Source organism: Centropristis striata, chromosome 12 (genome assembly GCF_030273125.1).
Source record: "Centropristis striata isolate RG_2023a ecotype Rhode Island chromosome 12, C.striata_1.0, whole genome shotgun sequence".
NCBI classification, from domain to species: Eukaryota; Metazoa; Chordata; class Actinopteri; order Perciformes; family Serranidae; genus Centropristis; species Centropristis striata.
In genome coordinates, this window is record NC_081528.1 from 36,802,721 (window position 1) to 36,827,206 (window position 24,486).

Here is a 24,486-nt window from a genome sequence, read left to right on the forward strand (position 1 = left end):
TAAATAGGCAGGACGTCTCTTTGTTCTGGAGCTTTTGTATGACTATCAAGAGCGGCTGAAGCTGGATTTAACCATTTATTATACACCACTTTATCCATTTCACTGTTCCGCTCACTTACAAACTACTTTATATACTTCCTTTTTTCCACATGAACATCAGTTCACTTTTGAAGAAAAGTTAAAATTAAATTCCAGTTTTACCAGATTTTAAGCAAACAGGCTAACTTTCGCTAGCAGCTAGTGTGAAGCTAGGAGCCAGGTGCACTTTGACAGTATAGGTGGGCGTCTATATTGTGGCTTCTTCAGATCCAATCTTTTAACTAATGGTCCAAAAACAACAGGATGGCAAAATGGCCAAACTTGAGGCTCCAAAATGGTCGTCCAAACTGTTGGTTTATGTCACAGAGGCTGCATCCAATTCTTATAAACAGTCCATGAGCTTTTAATTGATTTTTCTTTTAGTGCATCTCTTGAAAGTCCCCCAACTTTATATAAATACAATTCTTATAAACAGTCCATGAGTTTTTAATTGATTTTTCTTTTAGTGCATCTCTTGAAAGTCCCCCAACTTTATATAAATACAATTCTTATAAACAGTCCATGAGCTTTAAATTGATTTTTCTTTTAGTGCATCTCTTGAAAGTCCCCCAACTTTATATAAATACAATTCTTATAAACAATCCATGAGTTTTTAATTGATTTTTCTTTTAGTACATCTCTTGAAAGTCCCCTAACTTTATATAAATACAATTCTTATAAATAGTCCATGAGCTTTTAATTGATTTTTCTTTGAGTACATCTCTTAAAAGTCCCCCAACTTTATATAAATACAATTGTTATAAACAGTCCATGAGCTTTTAATTGATTTTTCTTTGAGTAAATCTCTTAAAAGTCCCCCAACTTTATATAAATACAATTCTTATAAACAGTCCATGAGCTTTTAATTGATTTTTCTTTGAGTACATCTCTTAAAAGTCCCCCAACTTTATATAAATACAATTCTTATAAACAGTCCATGAGCTTTTAATTGATTTTTCTTTGAGTACATCTCTTAAAAGTCTCCCAACTTCATATAAATACAATTCTTATAAACAGTCCATGAGCTTTTAATTGATTTTTCTTTGAGTAAATCTCTTAAAAGTCCCCCAGCTTTATATGAATACAATTCTTATAAACAGTCCATGAGCTTTTAATTGATTTTTCTTTGAGTACATCTCTTGAAAGTCCCCCAACTTTATATAAATACAATTCTTATAAACAGTCCATGAGCTTTTAATTGATTTTTCCTTTAGTACATCTCTTGAAAGTCCCCCAACTTTATATAAATACAATTCTTAATTGTTCAAGCACTTATTTTGTCAGAAAGATAATCAACAGATCTTCAATAATGAGAATAATAAGTAGTGGCAGCCCTAAAATATTAATGGAACAATGGTTGTGACTGTAATAGTAGCATGACCTCAATGACCTCACCGGTCCAGTAATGTGTGGAGACAGCCTGGTGACAGCAGGGACTGGTGAAGGATAACTGACGGCATGAAGAGATCTCTTCAACGTGACAGATAACCTCACAATGACTGCTAATCTTCAGAGGAACCAACACCCAAAAATTGATTTCTCCTTCTCCCATTAATGAGACTGCCTCTCATGATTCATGTTTGCCCACATGCAGGAATATAATTAGCATATTTCCCCGGGCTCACAGTTGTGGCGACGCATTTATAATCAAACTCATCACCATTAACGCGCTATTGACAACTCTGTCACTCCAGGTTGATGTGAAGGAAGAGATGTTTTAGCAAATTACCACTTCACCTCTACTGCTATATGAAACCTGCAGTCGGCCAACACACGGAGCAGCTCCCCCCGTGGATTGTGCGCCTCTCATTTGTATTATTATCCAATTTAATAGGCGATTGAACCTGAAGCTCATCTTAATGACAGTTCTTCCTCTCATTATACCGAGCCAGAAGGAACATTAACAAACATTAGTGCTCCAACACTGGGAATTACGGGACAACACCTGAAACATTAGCAAACATGACACGTCTAACAGAGAAAAATGACCCTTGGAAGTTAAAATTGTTTGATAAGGCTGTAGATCACGCTGCTGCGCTGTATTTACTCAGCATACTCTTGCAGTAAATAAGCTCCTAATCAATAGCAAATGGGGTTTTGTTGTGGGAAAAAAATGCCTCGATGTAAGCAACTCATTCAGTCAAATAACAAATGGGATGTTGGGTTGATGGATAAATAATGGAGCAGGCGCGGCTCAAACTGATGATGTGGCCTTGTGTAACAGCTCTGAGACGCCACCAGTAACGTTCTTGTAACTGCCTTCAGTGTTTTGATTTGTTTGTTGTTGTTTTTTTGTTCGTTTGTTTTCTTTGCGGGAGTAATAGAAATTCTCAGATCTAAGTTGTTTGATATACTATGGTTGACTAATAGGAAAATAAGTAAATAAATAATGATAATATTTTTTTTTATGCACACTGTTCTCTTTATGTCTTTTTTTGGTCATTTTGTGTCTTTTTTTGGTCATTTTGTGTCTTTTTTGGTCATTTTGTGTCTTTTTTTTGATCATTTTGTGGTCAATTTGTGTCTGTTTTGGTCATTTTATGTCTTTTTTGGTCATTTTGTGTCTTTTTTGGTCATTTTGTGTCTTTTTTTTTATCATTTTGTGGTCAATTTGTGTCTTTTTTGGTAATTTTGTTTCTTTTTTGGTCATTTTACAGTTACATTTTACATATTACATAACAGTTAGCCACTAATGCTACTGTGAACTAACTCAGCTATTCTCAACCTTGGGGTCCCGACCCCAATTGTTCATTGCACCTTATTTGTTTCATAGCACCAACATTTTTATACTGTATATTCATATTTATTCTGCACTGGAATTCTATTCTACTCCTTAATACATACTCCTTCTTTAGACACTTTATTTTTTTATTGTATTTTTATATTTTATTGCTTGAAGTATGCCTAGGTTGTTCTTTTTATTTAATTGTGTTGTCATGTCTATGTGTGTAATGCTGCTGCTACACTGTAATTTCCCAGCTTGGGATGAATAAAGTCTATCTATCTATCTATCTATCTATCTATCCATCTATCCATCTATCCATCTATCCATCCATCCATCCATCCATAATAATAATACATATTTATTTGACATTAAGTGGCTATATATAGAGATACAATTTCTTATTTTTGAAGTGTTGAGTATCAGGGGAGAGGCCTAGATAAGTATTTTATACTTCAGCCTACTCCCTTTTTTTTCGAACCAAAATGATATAAGGAAATGCGTATTGAATATTAAGTTAACTGGTTCTTATTTCTATCTTATTACTTAAACGGGGCAGATGCATGTATATGTATATGGCTTTATATACTGTGTAAATGTTTATATGTTTATGTACCTCTGTTTAATGGTGTCTATGTGAGTATGTGTATGAATATGTATATGCATCTAGCCTACGCTGTTGTAGTCTATGTTGTTGTTTTTTTTTCGGTTCGAAAAGAAGAATTAATAAAATGAAAAAAAAAAATATATATATCTCCCTATGTGCTGATAACACTATTGTACATATTAATATCAATGTGATCTCTTGGTTTCTGCTGCTGATGCAGCCCAAAGGACAAAATGTTCAGGAATGAGAGAACATGATTGGCTTGTTGGTGGTCGATGTCACATAAAATCTTTTCTGCAGACAAGTAAGGAAACAATTTGACTGCAGTGAGCCATGCTCAATATGTTTCCCGTTAGGAAACGAGTGGATTCCTTCTGGTTCTTTTTATGTGGCTGCAGTGAGAACAGATGAGTGGACGAAATAACAAAAGGGGAAAGAAACATCCTGTCTAGTGGAGGAGCACACGTTTGAAGGAAAATGCATGTAGTTTGTTTGAAATAATGGAGGGTTTTCATAATAAAGAATGTTTTTTAGACGACAAACATAATTCAAAAAACGTTGAAAAATGTTTATGGTAAACAGAATGCATCAAATTCAGAATGCGTGAAAATATTTAAGTTTTTTCTTTGTACTGTATCCAATTGTATGCATGTAGCAAAGGATTTAATAATCATTGCATTGTGTTTTTCACAATGTCCCAAACTGTTTTGGAAATGGGGTTCTGTGCATAATGTTCTCTGACTGTGCAGGGATCAATACTACCTCTGAAAAGTTGCTGCTAGTTTGGGGATCAGCTTTTAGTTGCCGAAACTGAAAATACACCTTATATTCTGAGTAATTAAGATACTGTGCAGTTAGATATTGATGTCTTAATGAAAATGTGACATGACAAAAATCAAGCTTTGATCCAGTAACAGAACAAAATGATTTGTAGTTTTAGTATTATTTGATATTTACAGAACTTAAACCTCAGCAATATCTAAATGTCACTAACACAACAAATATTAAAAATGTTTTTCTGTTTGCTGTGCCTTTTTTTGCATGTTAAAAAGTGGTTGCAACTGATGGCAACTAAAGGCCTGAACTGGTTGCCCGTATCTCAAATTGGCAACCATTACTGTGGAGCCCACTGTGCGTATTTTTGTAATATTTGCACATTTATGACTTAAATTCCCACTACAGCTGGCTGTTGCACTTGTGGTTTAGTTTGAGCTTAGTTCAGGCTTGCAGTGGCTCTTTCCACCTCTGAAACCAGTTGGCTACAGGTTTTTTTATTTTATACAACTTTTAGAAGCACAGTTTGTGGACTTAAAGAATAAAGTATGGAAGCTTTATATAGTGTTTGTAACTGTTATGCTCTAATGTCAAATCTTTATATAGCCAGTCATTTAAAAGCTAAACTTTCCACAACCCGGATTCCAAAAAATCTGTGTTTAGTTGATGTTTTAGACAACATCCTATCTTTGTAATCAAGGTTGTATAAAAGGTTTCTCACTTATGTAGAATAAACTTCAACAAACAATAAAAACAGTAGGGGAAAAAATAAAGTTGACTGCACACAAAGGACTGCAGAGAGTCCTCAGAATGATTATTGGTTGACTATGTTTTCTATGAGATGAATTTTTATACTCTAACAAAAACTAAATGAAGGGAACTGGGGCTTACTGAGCCACTTAAAGCTCCAAAGCTGCATTATTAACATTTTTTTTGGGAGGGAAATTAGAAATAAAAAGTAGATTATACAGCGTGTTATAAAAGAATGAATTCAGCTCCCTGGGAGGAAAATGGGAATGGCAGAACGCTGATTGAAGTTAAGAATCGGCCGTTTCTCTGCAGTCGGTCCTTTCCCGCAGTGTTGATATCATAAAGATGTTCCCAAAATAGCTATTTGGGGATGTCTGATGATCTTTGAAATAAGTTTTAAACTAGTTCAGGTTATTGAGCCATTTTCTCCACACCCAAAACTGCAACGAACACGTTCCGTCCTTCTGTTTATTTATTTTTTGCAACATCTTTCATGAGTTTGGAACCATCTTGAACTAATTTCTTTCTTATTAAAGTGCAAATTAGGTAGTTTTTCTCTTTCAAGCGAGGAGACTCAACCAGAAATTATCTCTCAAACAAAAAAACAACAAGTAAACAGACGGAGATGTGTGTTTTCAGTGAAACCAACCTGCATGACTTGTGTGTTCTGCAGGTTCTGGAGTCCTTCCTTCAGGCTCTGGACTTGAGACTTCAGCTGCTGTTTGTCCTCCAAACTCTTCTCCAGCTCCGCGTCTCGCTGCTTTAATTCTTCCCTCATTTTTAAAAGTTGCTGCAACAAAAAAAATAAAGCGGGATAACTGTTAGCCACTAATGCTACTGGGAACTAACTCAGCTATTCTCAACCTTGGGGTCGGGACCCCAATTGGGGTCGTGAGATGATTTCTGGGGGTCGCCAAATCATTTTGGAAGTCAGCTCTGTCTCCACTGTGTTAAAGTGTTCATGTGGTTTAGTCTTTTTGGTAATTTTGTGTGTGTTTTTTAGTCATTTTGTGTCTTTTTTGGCCATTTTGTGTCTTTTTTTTTGGTCATTTTGTGTATTTTTTGGTAATTTTGTGGTCATTTTTTGTCATTTGTGGTCAATTTGAGTCCTTTTTTGCTTCATTTTATGTAATTTTTTGGTAATTTTGCGTTATTTTGTGGTCAATTTGATTCTTTTTGGGGTTGGTCATTTTGTGTGTGTTTTTTAGTCATTTTGTGTCTTTTTTTGTGTGTGTTTTTTAGTCATTGTGTGTCTTTTTTGGCCATTTTCTGTCTTTTTTTTGTAATGTTGTGTATTTTTTGGTCATTTTGTGGTCATTTTTTGTCATTTGTGGTCAATTTGAGTCCTTTTTTGCTTCATTTTATGTATTTTTTTGGTAATTTTGTGTCATTTTGTGGTCAATTTGATTCTTTTTGGGGTTGGTCATTTTGTGTGTGTTTTTTAGTCATTTTGTGTCTTTTTGTGTGTGTGTTTTTTAGTCATTTTGTGTCTTTTTTGGCCATTTTGTGTCTTTTTTTTGGGTCATTTTGTGTATTTTTTGGTCATTTTGTGGTAATTTTTTGTCATTTTGTGGTCAATTTGAGTCCTTTTTTGCTTCTTTTTATGTAATTTTGTGTAATTTTGTGGTCAATTTGATTCTTTTGGGGTAATTTTGTGTCTTTTCTGACAAATCCCAAAGTAGCAAGTTGTTACTTTCCAAGGAGTCTCTGGCTTGAAGCTGACTGTTACACACTCAGGAGGTCAGAATGGACCTTTAAACTGATAGCAAAGGACTTAGATTAAAAGTAACAATAAAATATTAAAAAAATATATAAATGCACAGACAGAGAGATGTTTTAGTTGTTGTCTGCTTCATTATTTGTCCAAAATTCGTCGTATCAACTCATTTTGTGTCTTTTTTTAAGACATTTTGTGTCTTTTTTGGTCATTTTGTGTCTTTTCTGGCCATTTTGTGTCTTTTTTTAGACATTTTGTGACTTTTTGTCAAAATGTGTTGTATCAACTGAGTTTGTATGATCTGAACTGTGCGTGTGAGATTCTGTTCAGTGAGACAACATGCATGTTAAATTGGGGGTCGTGACTCAAAAAGGTTGAGAACTACTGAACTAACCAACCGTGGAAACAGAGGAATAATCACCTGTTTGTTTTATTAATATTTAGCATGTAATCCCTACATCGTAAATTAGAACATTTCATACAAAATGCTATTAGACGGTGTCTAACAGATGGATTAGATTGGTGTGAATAAAGAGAAAACAATCTTTGTATTGTATTCTGTATTTTTATATTCTGTTCAAATGCGTCCAAGAGGAGCAATTTTCCAAATCCTCCGCTTGTAAAACACTCAAAATTCCCAAATTACATATAAAGAAGAAAGATGATGAGAGAATTAACCCTGACTGGGAGCTTTATCCTTGCTCTGGGTGACACAGGAACTGGTGTTTGAGATAGCTTTGATAGCTAAGTTATCTGCTAAACACAGATGAAATGACATATTGTCATTTTGTGTGTTATTTGGTCATTTTGTGTCTTTGTTTTGTGTCTTTTTTTTTATCATTTTGTGGTCAATTTGTGTCTTTTTTTGGTCATTTTGTGTCTTTTTTCGATCATTTTGTGGTCAATTTGTGTCTTTTTTGGTCATTTTGTTTCCTTTTTTTGATCATTTTTTGTATTTTTAGTCATTTTGTGTCTTTTTTTGGTCTTTTAGTTTCTTTTTTGGGTCATTTTGTGTCGTTTTATGGTCATTTTGTGTCTTTTATGGGCATTTTTTGTCTTTTTTGGTCATTTTGTGTCTTTTTTGGTCATTTTGTGTCTTTTTTTTGTCATTTTGTGCCTTTTCTGGTCATTTTGTGTCTTTTTTGGTCATTTTGTTCCCTTTTTTTGGTCATTTTGTTTCTTTTTTGGGTGATCTGAACTGTGCGTGTGAGATTGTGTTCAGTGAGTGGGGGGCCTAACAACATGCATGTTAAATTGGGGGTCGCGACTCAAAAAGGTTGAGAACTCCTGAACTAACTAACCGTGGAAACAGAGGAATAATCACCCGTTTGTTTTATTAATATTTAGCATGTAATCCCTACATCGTAAATTAGAACATTTCATAAAAAATGCTATTAGACGGTGTCTAACAGATGGATTAGATTGGTGTGAATAAAGAGAAAACAATCTTCGTATTGTATTCTGTATTTTTATATTCTGTTCGAATGCATCCAAGAGGAGCAATTTTCCAAATCCTCTGCTTGTAAAACACTCAAAATTCCCAAATTACATATAAAGAAGAAAGATGATGAGAGAATTAACCCTCACTGGGAGCTTTATCCTTGCTCTGGGTGACACGGGAACTGGTGTTTGAGATAGCTTTGATAGCTAAGTTATCTGCTAAACACAGATGAAATGACATATTGTCCTTTTGTGTGTTATTTGGTCATTTTGTGTCTTTGTTTTGTGTCTTTTTTTTATCATTTTATGGTCAATTTGTGTCTTTTTTGGTCATTTTGTGTCTTTTTTCGATCATTTTGTGGTCAATTTGTGTCTTTTTTGGTCATTTTGTTTCCTTTTTTTGATCATTTTGTGTATTTTTAGTCATGTTGTGTCTTTTTTTGGTCTTTTTGTTTCTTTTTTGGGTCATTTTGTGTCGTTTTTTGGTCATTTTGTGTCTTTTATGGGTGATCTGAACTGTGCGTGTGAGATTGTGTTCAGTGAGCGGGGGTCGCGAACAACATGCATGTTAAATTGGGGGTCGCGACTCAAAAAGGTTGAGAACTACTGAACTAACTAACCGTGGAAACAGAGGAATAATCACCTGTTTGTTTTATTAATATTTAGCATGTAATCCCTACATCGTAAATAAGAACATTTCATACAAAATGCTATAAAACGGTGTCTAATAGATAGATTAGATTGGTGTGAATAAAGAGAAAACAATCCTTGTATTGTATTCTGTATTTTTATATTCTGTTCAAATGCGTCCAAGAGGAGCAATTTGCCAAATCCTCTGCTTGTAAAACACTCAAAATTCCCAAATTACATATAAAGAAGAAAGATGATGAGAGAATTAACCCTCACTGGGAGCTTTATCCTTGCTCTGGGTGACACAGGAACTGGTGTTTGAGATAGCTTTGATAGCTAAGTTATCTGCTAAACACAGATGAAAAAGATTCACCTCCCGCTGCGTTAATTTCAACAAAACAAGAGTCCGCAGCACGCAGGGGGTCCTTACAGCCGGGGATTTTCATCTGCAAGGCTACACATTAAGTGCCTTTGTGTTACAAGCACTATCATTCACAGATGAGGAAACAGGTTGCCGGTACATGCTGATAATATTTCATTGCAATTTGTGCTACTGCAACACTACATGTGGACCCTGGCAAGGAGAGGGATCCAATTTCAGTGTCTTCCAATTCATTTAATCCATTCACCTAATCTTTTCATAAACACACCGTGAGAGACGTAAGCTGGGAAGGTAATTACTCTCTGCAAGTAGAAATGAGCAGCAGGGCCTTAATGGATTCTCTTCTTCTTAACATGAATCGATCATAATTTCCATTACTAGTGACAGCTAGCTAAGTGCGGACACTTGACAAATGCCAGAATAAGTCAATTTAGTCGTTCTTTGGTGTTGGAAAAGTTGGATTTTAAAGGTCTAAGGGTCTGTTACGGTATTAGCTTCTAACAATTTAAGAAAATAAGATAATCTACATAAAAAAATGATTGTGCCGCATTCCGTTTCACAATCATGCTCTTGTTTTATTTTGCGTTATTAATCCTTTACAGCGCTGCACTTTCACTGAGGAATATGTTGAATATAGTTTGCCTAATATACACTACCGGTCAAAAGTTTTAGAACACCCCAATTTTTCACCCCAAGTTTTTTATTGAACTTCAAGCAGTTCAAGTCAAATGAACAGCTTGAAAGGGTCCAAAGGTAAGTGGTGAACTGCCAGAGGTAAATAAAAAAAGGTAAGCTTAACCAAAACTGGAAAATAATGTACATTTCAGAATTATACAAGTAGGCCTTTTTCAGGGAACAAGAAATGGGTTAACAACTTAACTCTATGGAGTCTTGGGCTATTTTGTCCATTTTTGAATTCTTTTCATGTCTTTTTTTGGTCATTTTGTGTCTTTTTTTGGTCATTTTGTGTCTTTTTTTAGTCCTTTAGTCCAACATAAAATGTGATTTTGAATCTTTTTTTTTTACTTTCAAAACACTATCATGCTCAATAAAGAATTTTAAATGTTGCAAATGTGCATTAATTTCAGAGTACACTGAGACATTAAACTGCATCATTTTCAATTAAATTCTGGAAAAGTTGGTGTGTTCTAAAACTTTTGACCAGTAGTGTATGTTGAAGAGTTTTCAGTAAGTTCCTGCAGTGCACTACAAACACATTTGATAGAATTTATTTTGGACATTTATATATTATTTTTTATTTTATTATTTTGAGTATACATGTTTGTGGAGGTGAACTATTGTTAACAACAGTTAATCTTATTTATTTTGATGTACTTACATTTATTTTTACATTATGTAAAAAATATATTAATAAAATTACTTTACAAAATATACATTTATATGAAAAAAATATAATTTATTTATGTATCTATTTATTGCAATTATATTTTATTATTACTTCAATTATATTTGAGTTTTTTTCACAATAGTTTCTTAATACTTAATTAAATTAATTCCAAATAAAAATAAAATATTTAAATAATAATAGAAGAAATATTATATATATAATTATTATTATATTATATAAAAACACTGACGTTTTGCTATCAACAAACCAAACCTGTTCCCATTATAAGTCATATTGGTGTACTATTGTATTTGTATTTTAATGGATTTCCATGTTTGTAGTGTGGATTTATGATACTAAAAGCTGTATATTTTTGTTACACTGTGCATTTAAAAGCCAAACTAGGGAGCTGAGAATTAGCAAAAGCTATAAACTTTTAAATATATATTTTTTTAATGATCCATTTAACCGTACGTTTCTTCCTCCCTGAACATATTTTATTAATTTTGTGTTTATACTGTTATATTTTCTTGTGTTTTAGTTCCCATTTTCTAACATTTTGTTAATGTCAGACATTGAATATCTGTCCTTATGAATGTTAATGTACTGTATAAACAACAGAGGTCTTAATAATTAAACATGTGTCAATAAACAGTTATACCAACCACTGAGACGGGTTTTATTTGGAAGAGACTGAACTCCCTGCAAAATGTACTGCATGATGTTCACGGCACATTTCAAAGATGGAAAAAAATCCAATACTTTTCACAATGTTCTTTAAATAAATGGTCTGAAATTGTTTTAATAGCCTTGGGTTCGTTCCAAGAAGTATCTGAGCTGTTTGAATCATCGCGCACCCAAAACCCATTTACACTGAGAGTTAACTTTCTTTTTTAACTAACATGAAGCTGAAAATATTACTTTTCAGCCGCTATTCTGAGAAGACTAACAGCTGCTCTGTTCTTCTGTGCTTGTTTCTGCACAGCCCTTTCTTTTAAAATACAGGATGATTAACAAATGACAGTAAAGATTACTGTCATTTGTGGAGCATTCAATGGTCTAACCTGAGTGACCCTGTTATCAAAAAGAAACAGGAAATTAAGCTCATTATTGGAAAAGAATAAGCAAACTGGATGTCTGTTACCTTCTCCTTAGTCTAACATGTAGCTTCTACTAAATAAAATGATGTTTTGTGGTTGAACAGTTTTTAAACATGTAGTTTAAAATTTACTAGAATACTTTATGTTAAAACAACCTAATTAAATTGCTGAATATTCTGTTTAAAAATGATTTATTTCCTGAATAATTACTATTATGTTCATTTTCATATGATAAAGGTAATCTTTTAGGCTAAACCACTTCAACCTAACTGTGTTTTGTTGGCTCAGCACAAATAATTTATGTACTTCACTATTTTAAAAAGTAGTTGTAACTACCCTATTAAATAAAGTAACTCTTAATAATGTCATACACGTTTAAATGGCCCAAGAAAATTATGTGTGTATGTTACAATTACCCTTACAAATCTAGTTAGACTGACCCCTGGTAATAAATTAACAGTAGTGAAAACACATCATGTAGACCCAACATATTTAGATTTTGTTCACTCAACAAAACTGTTTCTCACTAAATTAAAGCATTTTATTTAGGTGGAAATTATTTCCATAATTTTATTTCGTTCTTTCATACCTTCTGCATGCCTTGCAGAGCCTGCTGCAGGAAGCTGAGCTGCTGAGAGTGTGTGCTGTCCTCCTCGCTGCCCATCGGCTGGTTCTTGCCTTGCTCCTGTTTCAGCAGCTCCACCTCGTTCCTGTAGGCGTCCAGCTGGCAGCGCAGGGAGTCGTTCTCCTCCTTCAAGGCTTCAGCCTGGGAAACACCTACAGATTACATGCATAAGGTACGGAGAACAGGATGGAATGTGGTGTTAGTGATGTATAACACTATGACAGTATGAAGAAGAAGACTTTATTAATCCCACAATGGGGAAATTCAACCTCTGCATTTAACCCATCCTTTTTTTACACACAAGTGAACACAACATGCAAGGAGCAGTGGAGCTGTGCAGGGGGGTTAGGTGCCTTGCTCAAGGACACTTCAGTCCTAGACCTGTCAGTACTGGGAATCGAACCGACGACTCTCCAGTTACAAGCCCGATTCCTAAACTCTAGGCCACGGACTGCCACTGGGGTCTGTTTGATCAAAATATTGAAGCTTGTACAGTGTTTCCCACAGACCAGATAGCAATTTGTGGTGCTCCACTGACACCGGTAAAGTCCTAAATTCTTTAAATATATCACTTTATTGACATTTCAAACATTTTTAGGCGAGAAAGTAGCCACTTAGATCCCCAGTGCGTCGTTAATTTGTCTAAATACCAGCCGTTTACACTTTTGTTCGGACGAATTTGGCGCTACTCAAGCTAGCCGTCGTGAGCGACGCACTTCCGGTTACATTTACAAAAATAAAACGCCCGTTGCCCTTTATAACGATAGAATTTGTGCTTTTACTTTGAAAACAGGAAGCGAACCTACGCTCGCTGTAGCTAGCTTGAAGCAGCCGTTTTGCCTGCTCTCGTCCCGTTAACGGCATTTGCGGCAACCATTCAATACACCGTAACGTTACCGGAGAGTCTTGCCAGCTCTGAGATCGGCCCGGTTCATTGTAAAACATTTATTTATTGATGTGAATGTCTTCAGTGCGTAGGCTAACGTTACGGACGTTACAGTTTTTTTAATGTCCTAGAGAGGGGAAAAAATAACATAATTTGTGGCGGTCGGTCTCCATTATGTGGGGGTACGCCACAGAATGGTCTATGTGTGGGAAACACTGCTTGTATATCTGTTACACAGTGACATTTGAAATCCTGTTTGGATCGCTTGTTGTTAATTTGAGTGACAGCAGCTACAGAAACAGTGGGTAGGATTGCAGGGATGGTGAGCAACTTAAATTTCAAAGCATAATGGTGAAAGAGAAGCACTCAGTTATACTTTATGCAAATGTAAAATGTCCTCTTGATATATGTCTACTGCTGGGAAATAGATTTCTGCCTGTTCTTGCAGGAGGGAGTATTTTAGAAGGTAGCTTTAAATCCCCTGGAAAACGTATATTTATATAAAAGCAAACATAGAAAACCATAACGAAACTTGGAGAGCCAAGACCTCCACCAAGGCCATGAGTGGAGGCCATTTTCCCATGTGTGTGTATTGCGCGGAATGTTCAGAGTCTAGAGTGGTGATGTCATCAAGCAGAGTGTAGAGGGAGAGAATGAATTGTCCAAAAATACATTTGAAAACTGCGCTCCAGGCCGCAAGTTTCACTCTACAGAAATAATTTATACATAGAAACGTAGGAAAATTTGTCGTCTCATATCACAATCCTATGGTAAAGCTGTCAGAGTTATAGTTTGGGCGTAGGACACAGAGAAGCGCCACCAAAACGCACCAACTGTCCCATTGAGTCCCATATTAAAAACAGAGGAGGATTTCGGAAAAAAAGGACATTTTAAAGTTTTTTTAGATCGCTCTAACAAAGCTATTTTTTCATTTTTCTTAAAAAAAAAATATATGTAGACGTTCAGGAAGAACTCAGGACGCTCAAAGTGAAGTCGGATCAATGATAGGTATTATGGTTTTGCCAAAAATGCTTTCTGTTCGAGGCCAGAAATTGCAGTCTGACCACCTCTGGCTGCTCAGTGTGGCGGAACTGTCAGTTAATTTCAGTTGATTGCTCTGCTCTGATTGGTCGACTCCACCTGGCCACGTGGTTGCTTAGCTACCAAACCCCCCCCCCTCCTCCAACACAGACATTCTCACTGAACAGACATGGCGTTTTTTCATAAAACACGAGACCTAATAACTTATAAACGATAAATTTTTCATGTATCCACCCCAACTCCAAAATGTAATGACTTCTTGGCCTTCCACCAAGTTTGATAAAAAAGTCAGACACCTTAGGTTTACAACTGTTCTACACACTCCAACAGTTTTTAAAAGCTCCTCTTGGCTTGACCTGACATCAGTTAGTTTGGATGGTCATCTGCTCAGCATGTTGCTGCAGCGTTACATCATAAACGCTGCAGCATGTAGCTACATGCTAATGCCAGAGAAAACCTGAAACCTTGGTCTCACATGTTGTGAATTTCTCTGCAACTTTCGATTACACTGCTGGGGCATGATCAGTTGCACAGACTTTCATTAAACATGATTTATTGGTGTTTTTTTATGCTCAATAAGTTGCTGCTATACTCTTTTAAAGCCTGGTTGCATTTACGGACAGTACAGAGATTGGAGAGCTTGAATACCAGGTCCAATCAGAGCAGACTGGGCTTTCCTGGGAGACTTTTCAGTAACGTTTTATATTAAGGTCCTTGTAATAACCATTAATTAACAAGTAATAAGGCCCTTGTAAGTCCTTACAAGATGCTTATTAACATTATTGTGTGTTTATAAGCTTATATAAGTGTTAATAATGGCATTACAAACACCCATGACCCACCCATTATGTCTTTGCCATGCCTTTATTAATCTTATTTTGTTTGCTTATTGATATTGAAATATACTTTATTGCTCATCTATTATAAGTTAACTATAAGTTAACTATGCTTTTTGCAACTACCGGATCTAAAGCGAGAACAATGCCTTATTACTTGTTAATTATTAGCTAGGTTATTAAGGACCTTATTATAAAGCGTTACCAACTTTTCTCTAATCTCAGAGCTATGATCAGTCTGAGACAAAAATATGTTTCATATCTTTTATATAATATGCATTTAAACATGTTTTTATAACAGAAACCAAAAATACAAGCATACACCTGAAAAATGAGCACAAAAACGCGTCTTTAAAAGAACTCGGTAACACTACAATACAATAACCATCATTTATAAATGGTAAATAGATAGTTTATTAATATAAGTTAATAACTACTTTACCATTAACAAACAATTAAATTCTAATTAATAATGTTTATTAACGGTTTATAGTTGCTCTCATAACATCAAACACTATTTTAAGCATTTGTTAATGATTTCCAAATGATTTATTTAGCTTTAAGGAAATGGTTGTAAAGCATATAAAGATTAAATATGTAGACTTAATTGTAGTACTTTGTAAATGGTTTATTAACCATCTATAAACATAACTTAGATGGTTATTGTAAAGTGTTACCAAGAACTCTACAAATCTACAAAAGGAACCAAGTACACTGTTGTCAATCTGTCTGTAAATTTTGAAAAGTGAGCCGGACTTTTACTTGCAGTGGAGTAATTCTGCAGTGTGGTATTAGTACTTTTACTTCAGTAAGGGATCTGAATACTTTCCCACCACTGCTTAAATAACAAAGTATGTCAGCCATTGGAGGTGGATTGTATTGCAGTGTTTACAAGATATTTCGAGACAATCTTCAATTAAACATGTTTATAACAGAAACCAAAAACACAAGCATACACCTGAAAAATTTGAATAAAAGCGCGCCTTTAAAAGAACTCTTCAAATCTACAAAAGGAACAAAGTACATTGTTGTCAATCTGTCTGTAAATTATGAATTTGTTACTCACTTTGTGTTTGATAATCAAACACCTACAGTATATCAACACAGACTAGTGAAAGCAGTGATAATCCCAGAGTGTTTTGTCCGATAGCTCTCTGCTGGACATTTGACCTGACCTATTGAACAAAGAGAGGAGACAGTGGGAGTTATTATTGTAGGAGACCTGCTCAGCTCCAGAGATGCCCAGTATTATCAGCTCTGCTCTCCTCCTGTGGGCCTTGAGGGGAAGCTCTTTTGGAAAGTGCAATACACTGACTGGACTGGGGAGATAAGCCCCATCCTGTGTGTGTGTGTGTGTGTGTGTGTGTGTGTTGTGTGCATGAATGCGTGTCTGGTCAGGTTTTGTGTGGGTGTTCATGAGTGCAGTCTATCATGGAGGACCATTGGCAGTGTTAATGAACTCTTGCTGGGTGGGTGAGTGTGTGTCTATGTGTGTGTGTGTGTGTGTGTGTGTCCATGCTGTGTTTGTGTGTACTTTTCTCCCAGCAAAATGAGAGCTTGAGGTGAGCAGAGTATTGATCTGAGAGCCTCATCAACTTGGTGTGAGGGGATGTCAACCGCTTGGCCAGATTGGGAGCAATTCCCCTTCTGTTACATAACAGGCAGCATATCGACCTGCAGATATCTGTGAGCGTGCACACACACACACACACACACACACACACACACACACCTACAGGGTTACCGTCACGCACGCAAGCGCTTCTTTTGCTTTCTATTCTCTACATGAGTCAGACGGAGAGCATCGATTCACTTTTTAAGAGGCTGCAGTCATAACACAGGTGGTTTTCAGCAGCAGGCCGAGTTGACGTGTAAACATGCCTCTTTGCTTAAAGGTTGGTGAGTAAAGGGGGTGTAACAGTTGGCCTGTTTAACACAAATACCAAAAAGGTGTCACATTAACACCTGCCACCTTAGCAAAAATCCTGCAGCATCGAGCGAAATGACAGGTCTCTGACAGCAATGCTAATTACTGATAGCTAAATAGCAAGGTTGTCAAAGAGAAGGGGGCTGAGCTGACGACTGCATTTACATACATTTGCATGCTGATTAGAGAAGCTGTCATATTAGCAAATGGCAGAGATCAGAATGATTAAAAGACACGGAGGAAGAGTGTGTGAACAACACGAAACACAAGATGAGAGGCGACCTTACATGCAGCAGTGGCGGTTAGCGCATGTTGCCCTGGCGGCTACTCCAGGCTGATGGCTTATTGTAATGGGAGGTGAGAGATTAGGAGCGCCGTTAGTTTTTGTTGCTTCAGCAAACACAAAGAGACCCCTTTGAGTAAAAACCAGAGTATAATGGCACTTCAGTGGAACCCCGATCTGAAATGAGATGGCAGCTGGCAGGTGTGGACAGATTCACACACACTCATGAGGAGATGTGTGCATCCAAGGTGGACCGGGCTGGAAGTCATTTAGTAGTCGTGTTCAACAGCAAGTCAGTAAAGCGTGCGTGGTGTCAGCATCTTGATGTACTTTGAATGTGTTTTTTATTCATGTGGAGTTGTCAGATGGTTGTCAGATGCTTGGGGGATGATTACTGTCATTTCAGTCAAACACAGCTGTCTCCCTCAGTTATTTAACGCTCTCTATGTTCGTCCTCTGAAGTTCTTGATGGGTTCGTGTTGACTGAAGTGCTGAATTGCGAATGCAACGCGCATGCATATGCATACCTGAGTCCTCGGAGTCCTTGCTGTCAGGGGAATCCTCCATGTCATCGTCCGACATCTCCATCTCCTCCTCCCGTCTGATGCCCATCAGCTGCTCGTTGTGCATGTTTCTAATCTCCTGCAAAACACGACACAACCCAGGGGCGGAGGGTCAGAGCTGCACAGACTCATGGGTGATGCACATTTTAGCAGCTGCAAGAAGGAGTTGGATCATCAGTGATGCACCTCATTGATTTCATTTTAAGCAGTAGCTGTAAGGAATACTTATCACATTAGAACAGAACAAAGGAGTGGAGATGAATAAAGATGAAAAGGACCGTTTCAGAGCTGGGGCTAAATTCCTCCTCTGGCACAGCGATAGGGCAGATGGTAGCACAAATATAGCCGGGAAGGGATACACAGTTTTGTACTTTGCTGCTCTCATTACTTGGAGAAAACATTCACATTCAGGCAGCTAAAATACACAAGAAGTGTTAGACTCTGGCAACCACAGCTCCTGTCAGAAATGTGTCAACACTATCACGTCAGAAGACACTGATTCAGGATGACAAAGCATGAAATGCATCTTCCTGAATATACTGTTTATAATGTGTCCTGTTGCTGTCTTACACCCACATCTGGAAGCCCACAGTGTAAAAAAGAACAACCAATCTCCTCCATTTCTTTTCACCCTTAAAGGCAGACTCACTAATGACTATATCCATCTGGAGACCAGTAAACAGAAGCAGGTTTTTTAAAATGTTTTAAAGATTAAGGTCAAACCGCTGAATGGGATTGGCTGTAAATTAGACCAAACCCTCCAGGTCTGTCAGGAGAAAAGCAAAGCGAACAAACAAAACCGTCTGCTAGATAGTGATGCTTTTACACACAGTAGACGGTCCATGGTCGGACCAAACGGTGAACGTATGGAGGGAGACAATCTGTGGGTTTTTAAATCTCATTCAGCTTCCATTCCCTGTTGTGAGCAGATGTCTGAGCTACAGTATTATACAGTGTCTCCATTAAAAAAGCAAAAGTATAATGATAATCGAGGCGGAGGATGGAGAGCACAGCTAGCAAAGCTGTTAGGAGACAAAGACTGAGAACATTCAGCAGCTGGAAGGTCACAGACAAATGTCCACGTAGCACAAATAGACCGTGGGCATGGAGGTCAGCTGTGCAAAACTGGAAATAAAACATGATAATTTGAGATAAATTGAATTAAAATCCAGTTTGAAAGTTCCTTTATAAGTCCTCAAATAATTAAGAACTCAAGAACTTAACCCATAAGAACCCATGGTGACAAAAACAAAACACAAACACTTTAAATCTTCTATAATCTCACATATTCAGCTTTATGCTTCACATTAACTCATTAAATCCCTAAGTGACGTATACTCAACACCCTGGTGTGGTGGTCATGTGACTTTAACAAGAAGTGACTTGAAAAATGTGAAAAACAAAATGCGAGTGTGACTGAAAAACAGAAAAATCTAATCGGATTTCGCTACAATGCAAGTTAATGACAGTCATATCCCGTGGCTATTCCATGGATATTTGTTCCTATTGGTTTGTTCCAAGTCACGTGACTTTCAAGGTCCCGGCGGTCAGAACAAAAAACATGGCCGACAGTTCTCTCATTTTTAGTGAAAAAAAATCAATATTTTGACTTAGTTTCTGCATAAAAATGGATTTTGATCTCATTTCTAGCAAGAAATATATGTTTTATTTTCTAAATATTCACTAAGTGAATGTACATAATCACTTTGTATGTTGGAATAGCCACGGGATATGACTGTCATTAACTTGCATTGTAGCGAAATCCGTGTCAGTTTCACGGAAATTTGAGTGATTCCGTGGCTATTCCACGGATTTTGAGTTAAGCAAATCCGTGGCTATTTCACGGATTCCTGTGAGACCAGGTTGGTCTAAACTGTTTGTGTCATTTAAGCAAATGTCAGTTAGATTTGGTTAGTTCAGAGTTATGGAATATTAAATCATCCATCTTTTCTCACTACATCATCTTAGCCTTTTCTACCCTCAGATGCGCATAAAACTTAAGTTCGTGTATCAGTATCGGGCATCTTTTACTCCCCAATATTCATTTTACAAACAGGTTCTGTTTTGCAAGAGGGAGAAAAGACAGAAAGTGTACTGAAACATGTGTGTATGTATGTACACAGCACCAGTGTATAGAGACATGGGAGCTCTATCAATGAAAAATCCCAACAAAAGGCTGGAAAATACTCCTTAAAAGCCAAAGAAGCTGCCCAAGAGTAAATAAACTCACAACCATCTGTCAGCTGACATTATCAGCCTGAGCCTGTGGCAGAGGTCAAACAGGTACTACACACACAAGCACATGCAGACACACAACCATCTGGTGTGTATGGAGGGAACTACACACACACACACAGCACATAAAAACAGTGATGGAGGGAGGCAGCTGTTGTCTGATTCTGCCTGGGAGCTGCAGCGACTCCACGCCGCTCCATATTTCACCTCCAGGCCAGAATATCATACTGAATATACAATATGACTGAGAGAGAAACTGGCTGCCTGTTTTAAGATAAACTACCCGTGAGTAACTGCACTTACTTACCTATGCTCTTTATACTGGCCAGTGGCTGCCTGTTCTACACACTGCAGTCTCTAAAACCAGCAGAATGTGAAAATAAACCTGCTTTAAGCCATATTATTGTTTTTTTTTTTTTTTAAACTTAAATTTTATTTGGTAACACTTTACTTGAAGGTATCGTCATAATAGTGACATGATACTGTCATAACTGTGACATGACACAGTCATGAACGTGTCATAAACATTATGTCAATGTCATAAACGTTTATGACTGCTGTCATTAAGTGTCATTCGGTTTTTGTCATGACAAGTTGACATTCTTTGGGTTGTCTTGATTATGACAACTTCACATTAATCAAAGTGACATTACCAGAAAATGTTGTTGTCATGGCAACTTGACATAAACACAAAAATAGATGCATATTTTGTTAATGTCAAGTTGCCATGACAAAGACATTTTCTAGTAATGTCATTTTGAGTAATTTCAAGTTGTCATAATAAGGACATCCCAAACAAATTTAATGTCAACTTGTCATGACAAAAACCGAATGACACTTAATGACAGCAGTCATAAACGTTTATGACACTGACATGTTTATGACACGTTCATGACTGTGTCATGTCACAGTTATGACAGTATCATGTCACTATTATGACGATACCTTCAAGTAAAGTGTTACCTTTTATTTCAATTTTTGCAGCATATACAAACATATATATACAAATTCACATTTAGTCTGCTGTTTTTCATTTGCTGTGATCTGCTTAATACAGCATTAAAGCATATACATCAGGTCAAATATGTATAAATGACATGGTTAAACCAAAGTAACACAAACAAACAATAAGTAATTAAATAATAAACTGTGTAAATGGAAATAAATCAAATTAAATTAAGTGAAATAAAGTAAAATAAAATAAAGGTAACATGAGATTATTGCATTAGTATGGTCGTGGCAGGTCTCCATCTGTTAAACAATATATCTTTTTGAAGCCTCAAGGAGTAAGTTATTTGTTCCATGTGATAAATTTTCCTTCTCAATCCACATATTGTATGTTGGAGGGTCTGGTTTTAACCATTTAACAGTAATACATTTAAGAGCTGAAATCAGTAATATTTGTAAAAGATATTTTTTCCCCCTTCCCGTTATGTAATTTGGTATGAGTCCAAACATTACCATCTTGGGATCTTTATTAAAACTTTTCTGGAATACTTTTTTCCAAGTGCATCAAAAACCTCATCTCAGATTTTTTTCAGTTTAGGGCATGTCCAAAATATATGAATATGGTTACCAATGTGTGTATCACAACTTCTCCAGCATTTATCTGAGTGTGTGAGCCCATTATTGCTTATTTTGAATCAAATCCCTCCATGTAATGTAAAAGAATGAGCAGTTGTGGTGACAGTTAGTGAGAATTAGCACCCTCCTCTGCAGCTCGATGCAGCTTTTTGACACTTTTAGCCCATTATTTTGGCTCTCTGACCTTCACACTGAATGTATGGCTGGGTCTCACGGCTATTATTACTCCCACATATGAAATCAAAGGCAGCGGTTTCCAGCCCAGTGTGTGCTCCACCAGCCCAGACATTTATGACGGAGAGCTGAAGTAAACAACAAGAATCTAGCAAGCCAAGAGGCCAGACTATTCTTCTAGTGGTAACTAAACCAAACCAAACATAACTAAACCAAAACTTTATTGGACTTTTCCTTCAGTAAGTGGACAGGTGAGCCATAACTACTTCATAAGCCTACGGTGTATCAAGGTTATTATAGTTAACGAAAACTAACGAAATAACAGAAACTAGAATTGAAAAAAGATTTTCGTTAACTGAAATAAAAATAAAAACAAGAGTTTTAAAAAAAACGATAACTAACTGAAACTGTATTGTGTGGTTACAAAACTAACTAAAACTAACTAAAATTATAGTGAAAATGTCCTTAGTTTTCGTTTTTGTCATCTTTTTTCATTCATAATTCAGTGTATTTATTTGAACATGCAACACATGGTGAATATGTTTACTGAGACTGGAACCAAAATTCAAAACAGCCAGAACTGTAAGAGTTAATAACCTTATTGGGGCTGAGATGATAAACCAAAGGAAATAAAGGAAACATTTATTATGACCTCTTTGAATCTTGCACCCAACAAATACCCCATTACAAAAAAAACTAAAACTAACACTAAAACTAATAAAAACTAAACTAAAACTAAGCATTTTCAAAAAATAAAAACTAAACTAAAACTAGAAAACTCACTCTTAAAACTAACTGAATTTGAAAACAAAAATTCACAACAAAATTAAAACTAAAACTAATGAAAAATCCAAAACTATTATAACCTTGCGGTGTATCAGGGTTGTGTTTTTATTGGTTGTTTGGTTCACGTTTAATGAAGCTTTTAACCTGATTTTTGTCCACTTGGCGGCAGCAGAAACAAGCTGGAAAAAAACAACACTTATATTACAGTTAGAGCCTGAGGTGATTTTTTGAGACCGATAGACATTTTTAGAAGGGAAACATTGACTGATTATTGATATGGCAGCCAAACTTTTGAGCTGGAGTGAAAATTAACCTTTTCTATGTGGATATTCCTCTAAAGCAGTAGTTCTCAACCTTTTTGAGTCGCGACCCCCAATTTAACATGCATGTTGTCCGCGACCCCCACTCACTGAACAGAATCACACACGCACAGTTCAGATCACCCAAAAAAGACACAAAATGACTAAAAAAAAAACACAAATTGACCACAAAATGATCAAAAAAAGACACAAAATGACCAAAAAAGACACAAATTGACCAAAAAAGACACAAAATGGCCAAAAAAAGAAACAAAATAACCCATAAAAGAAAAAAAACACCAAAAAAGACACAACATGACCAAAAAAAAGACACAAAATTACCAAAAAAAGGAAACAAAATGACCAAAAAAGACACAAATTGACCACAAAATGACAAAAAAAAGACACAGAATGACCAGACAAGACACAAAATGACCAAAAAAAGACATTAAGTGACCAAAAAGACTAAAACACATGAACACTTTAACACAGTGGAGACAGAGCTGACTTCCAGAATGATTTGGCGACCCCCAGAAATCATCTCGGGACCCCAATTGGGGTCGGGACCCCAAGGTTGAGAATAGCTGCTCTAAAGGACTCTACAAAGGTACTGAGAAGGCTGCTTTTCAAACAAATAACAATATAAAGGAAAATTCAACATTGTATATACAGTGTATTATTATCAACCAATTCTAGAAATGATACCTGAGAAAAGAATAAATAAAAAATAAAATAACTTGCCAAATAAACATCAGTACTTAATGTTTAGCATCAGTCTATTGCGGACCATTTAAATTAAGAATAATAAAAAAAAAATACTAAACAACCTTATACCATTTCTTAAGAATCCCAAACATTGTTTTCTGCATTATATATTGTGTAAAGAAAAACAAAAGGCTAATGCTAATGCTAATGCTAATGCATTCTGTGTATAAACTTACTTAACTTCTTCAATGCCTTGAGGAAACTGCAGCAGGTTCATTAGTAATGGAGATACTGATATCATATGAAACTAGAAGATGTTAGGAATCCATTGGCACCAAACATATGTCATGATATCTTGTCAGAAAGTTGTCAGGTTTAATTTTAGAAAAGGAAAAACTGGTAGGTCCATTTTTAAGAGGGGTGTCTTGACCTCTGATTTATAGATATCAGTAAGGAAATCTATAGGTCCCCACCTCCCCTTTAACCCTTTATCAGGCAAAGAACTATATTTGGTAACTTCAGGTAATATTTCGAGAAAAAAGTTTAAATTTACTAGATTAAAGTGGCAAATCTACAAGAAAAAAAGTCGCAGATTTAAGAGATTTAAAGTGGCAAATCTGCGCGAAAAAAGTAGCAGATTTACGAGAAAAAAGTGTGAAAAAAGCAACTTTTTTCTCCCAGATTCACCACTTTAAATCTCATAAATCTGCACATTTTTTTCTCGTAGATTTGCCACTTTAATCTGGTAAAGTTTTTTCTCAAAATATTATTTTCGTATGTTTTTTACACATTTTGGCTGTATGTAATATCTTCCAATATTCTCTAGGGTTAAAATTTGGAATTTGCAAGTATTTCAATTCAATTCAATTGGCTTTATTGGCATGACGTAACAATGTATATATTGCCAAAGCAAGCATCAGAAAAAAAGATAAGATAAGAAAAGCAATATTTACAATCAATTATTATATTTAAAAGAAAAGAAAAACTAATAACA

At 35.9% G+C, this 24,486-nt stretch overlaps 1 protein-coding gene across 5 annotated transcripts in view; it reads right to left on the bottom strand.

Annotated features, from left to right (window-relative positions):
* The window catches only part of enox2 (ecto-NOX disulfide-thiol exchanger 2), a 273,688-nt gene that overhangs the window by 16,692 nt on the left and 232,510 nt on the right, over positions 1-24,486 (bottom strand). For all 5 annotated transcript variants that reach the window (XM_059346084.1, XM_059346082.1, XM_059346083.1 and 2 more), the window contains 3 exons: positions 17,674-17,788; positions 12,138-12,325; positions 5,581-5,721 (listed from right to left, as the gene is read on the bottom strand). In XM_059346084.1, coding sequence (XP_059202067.1) covers positions 5,581-5,721; positions 12,138-12,325; positions 17,674-17,788 — 444 coding nt within the window. The remainder of the gene's footprint in view (positions 1-5,580; positions 5,722-12,137; positions 12,326-17,673; positions 17,789-24,486) is intronic.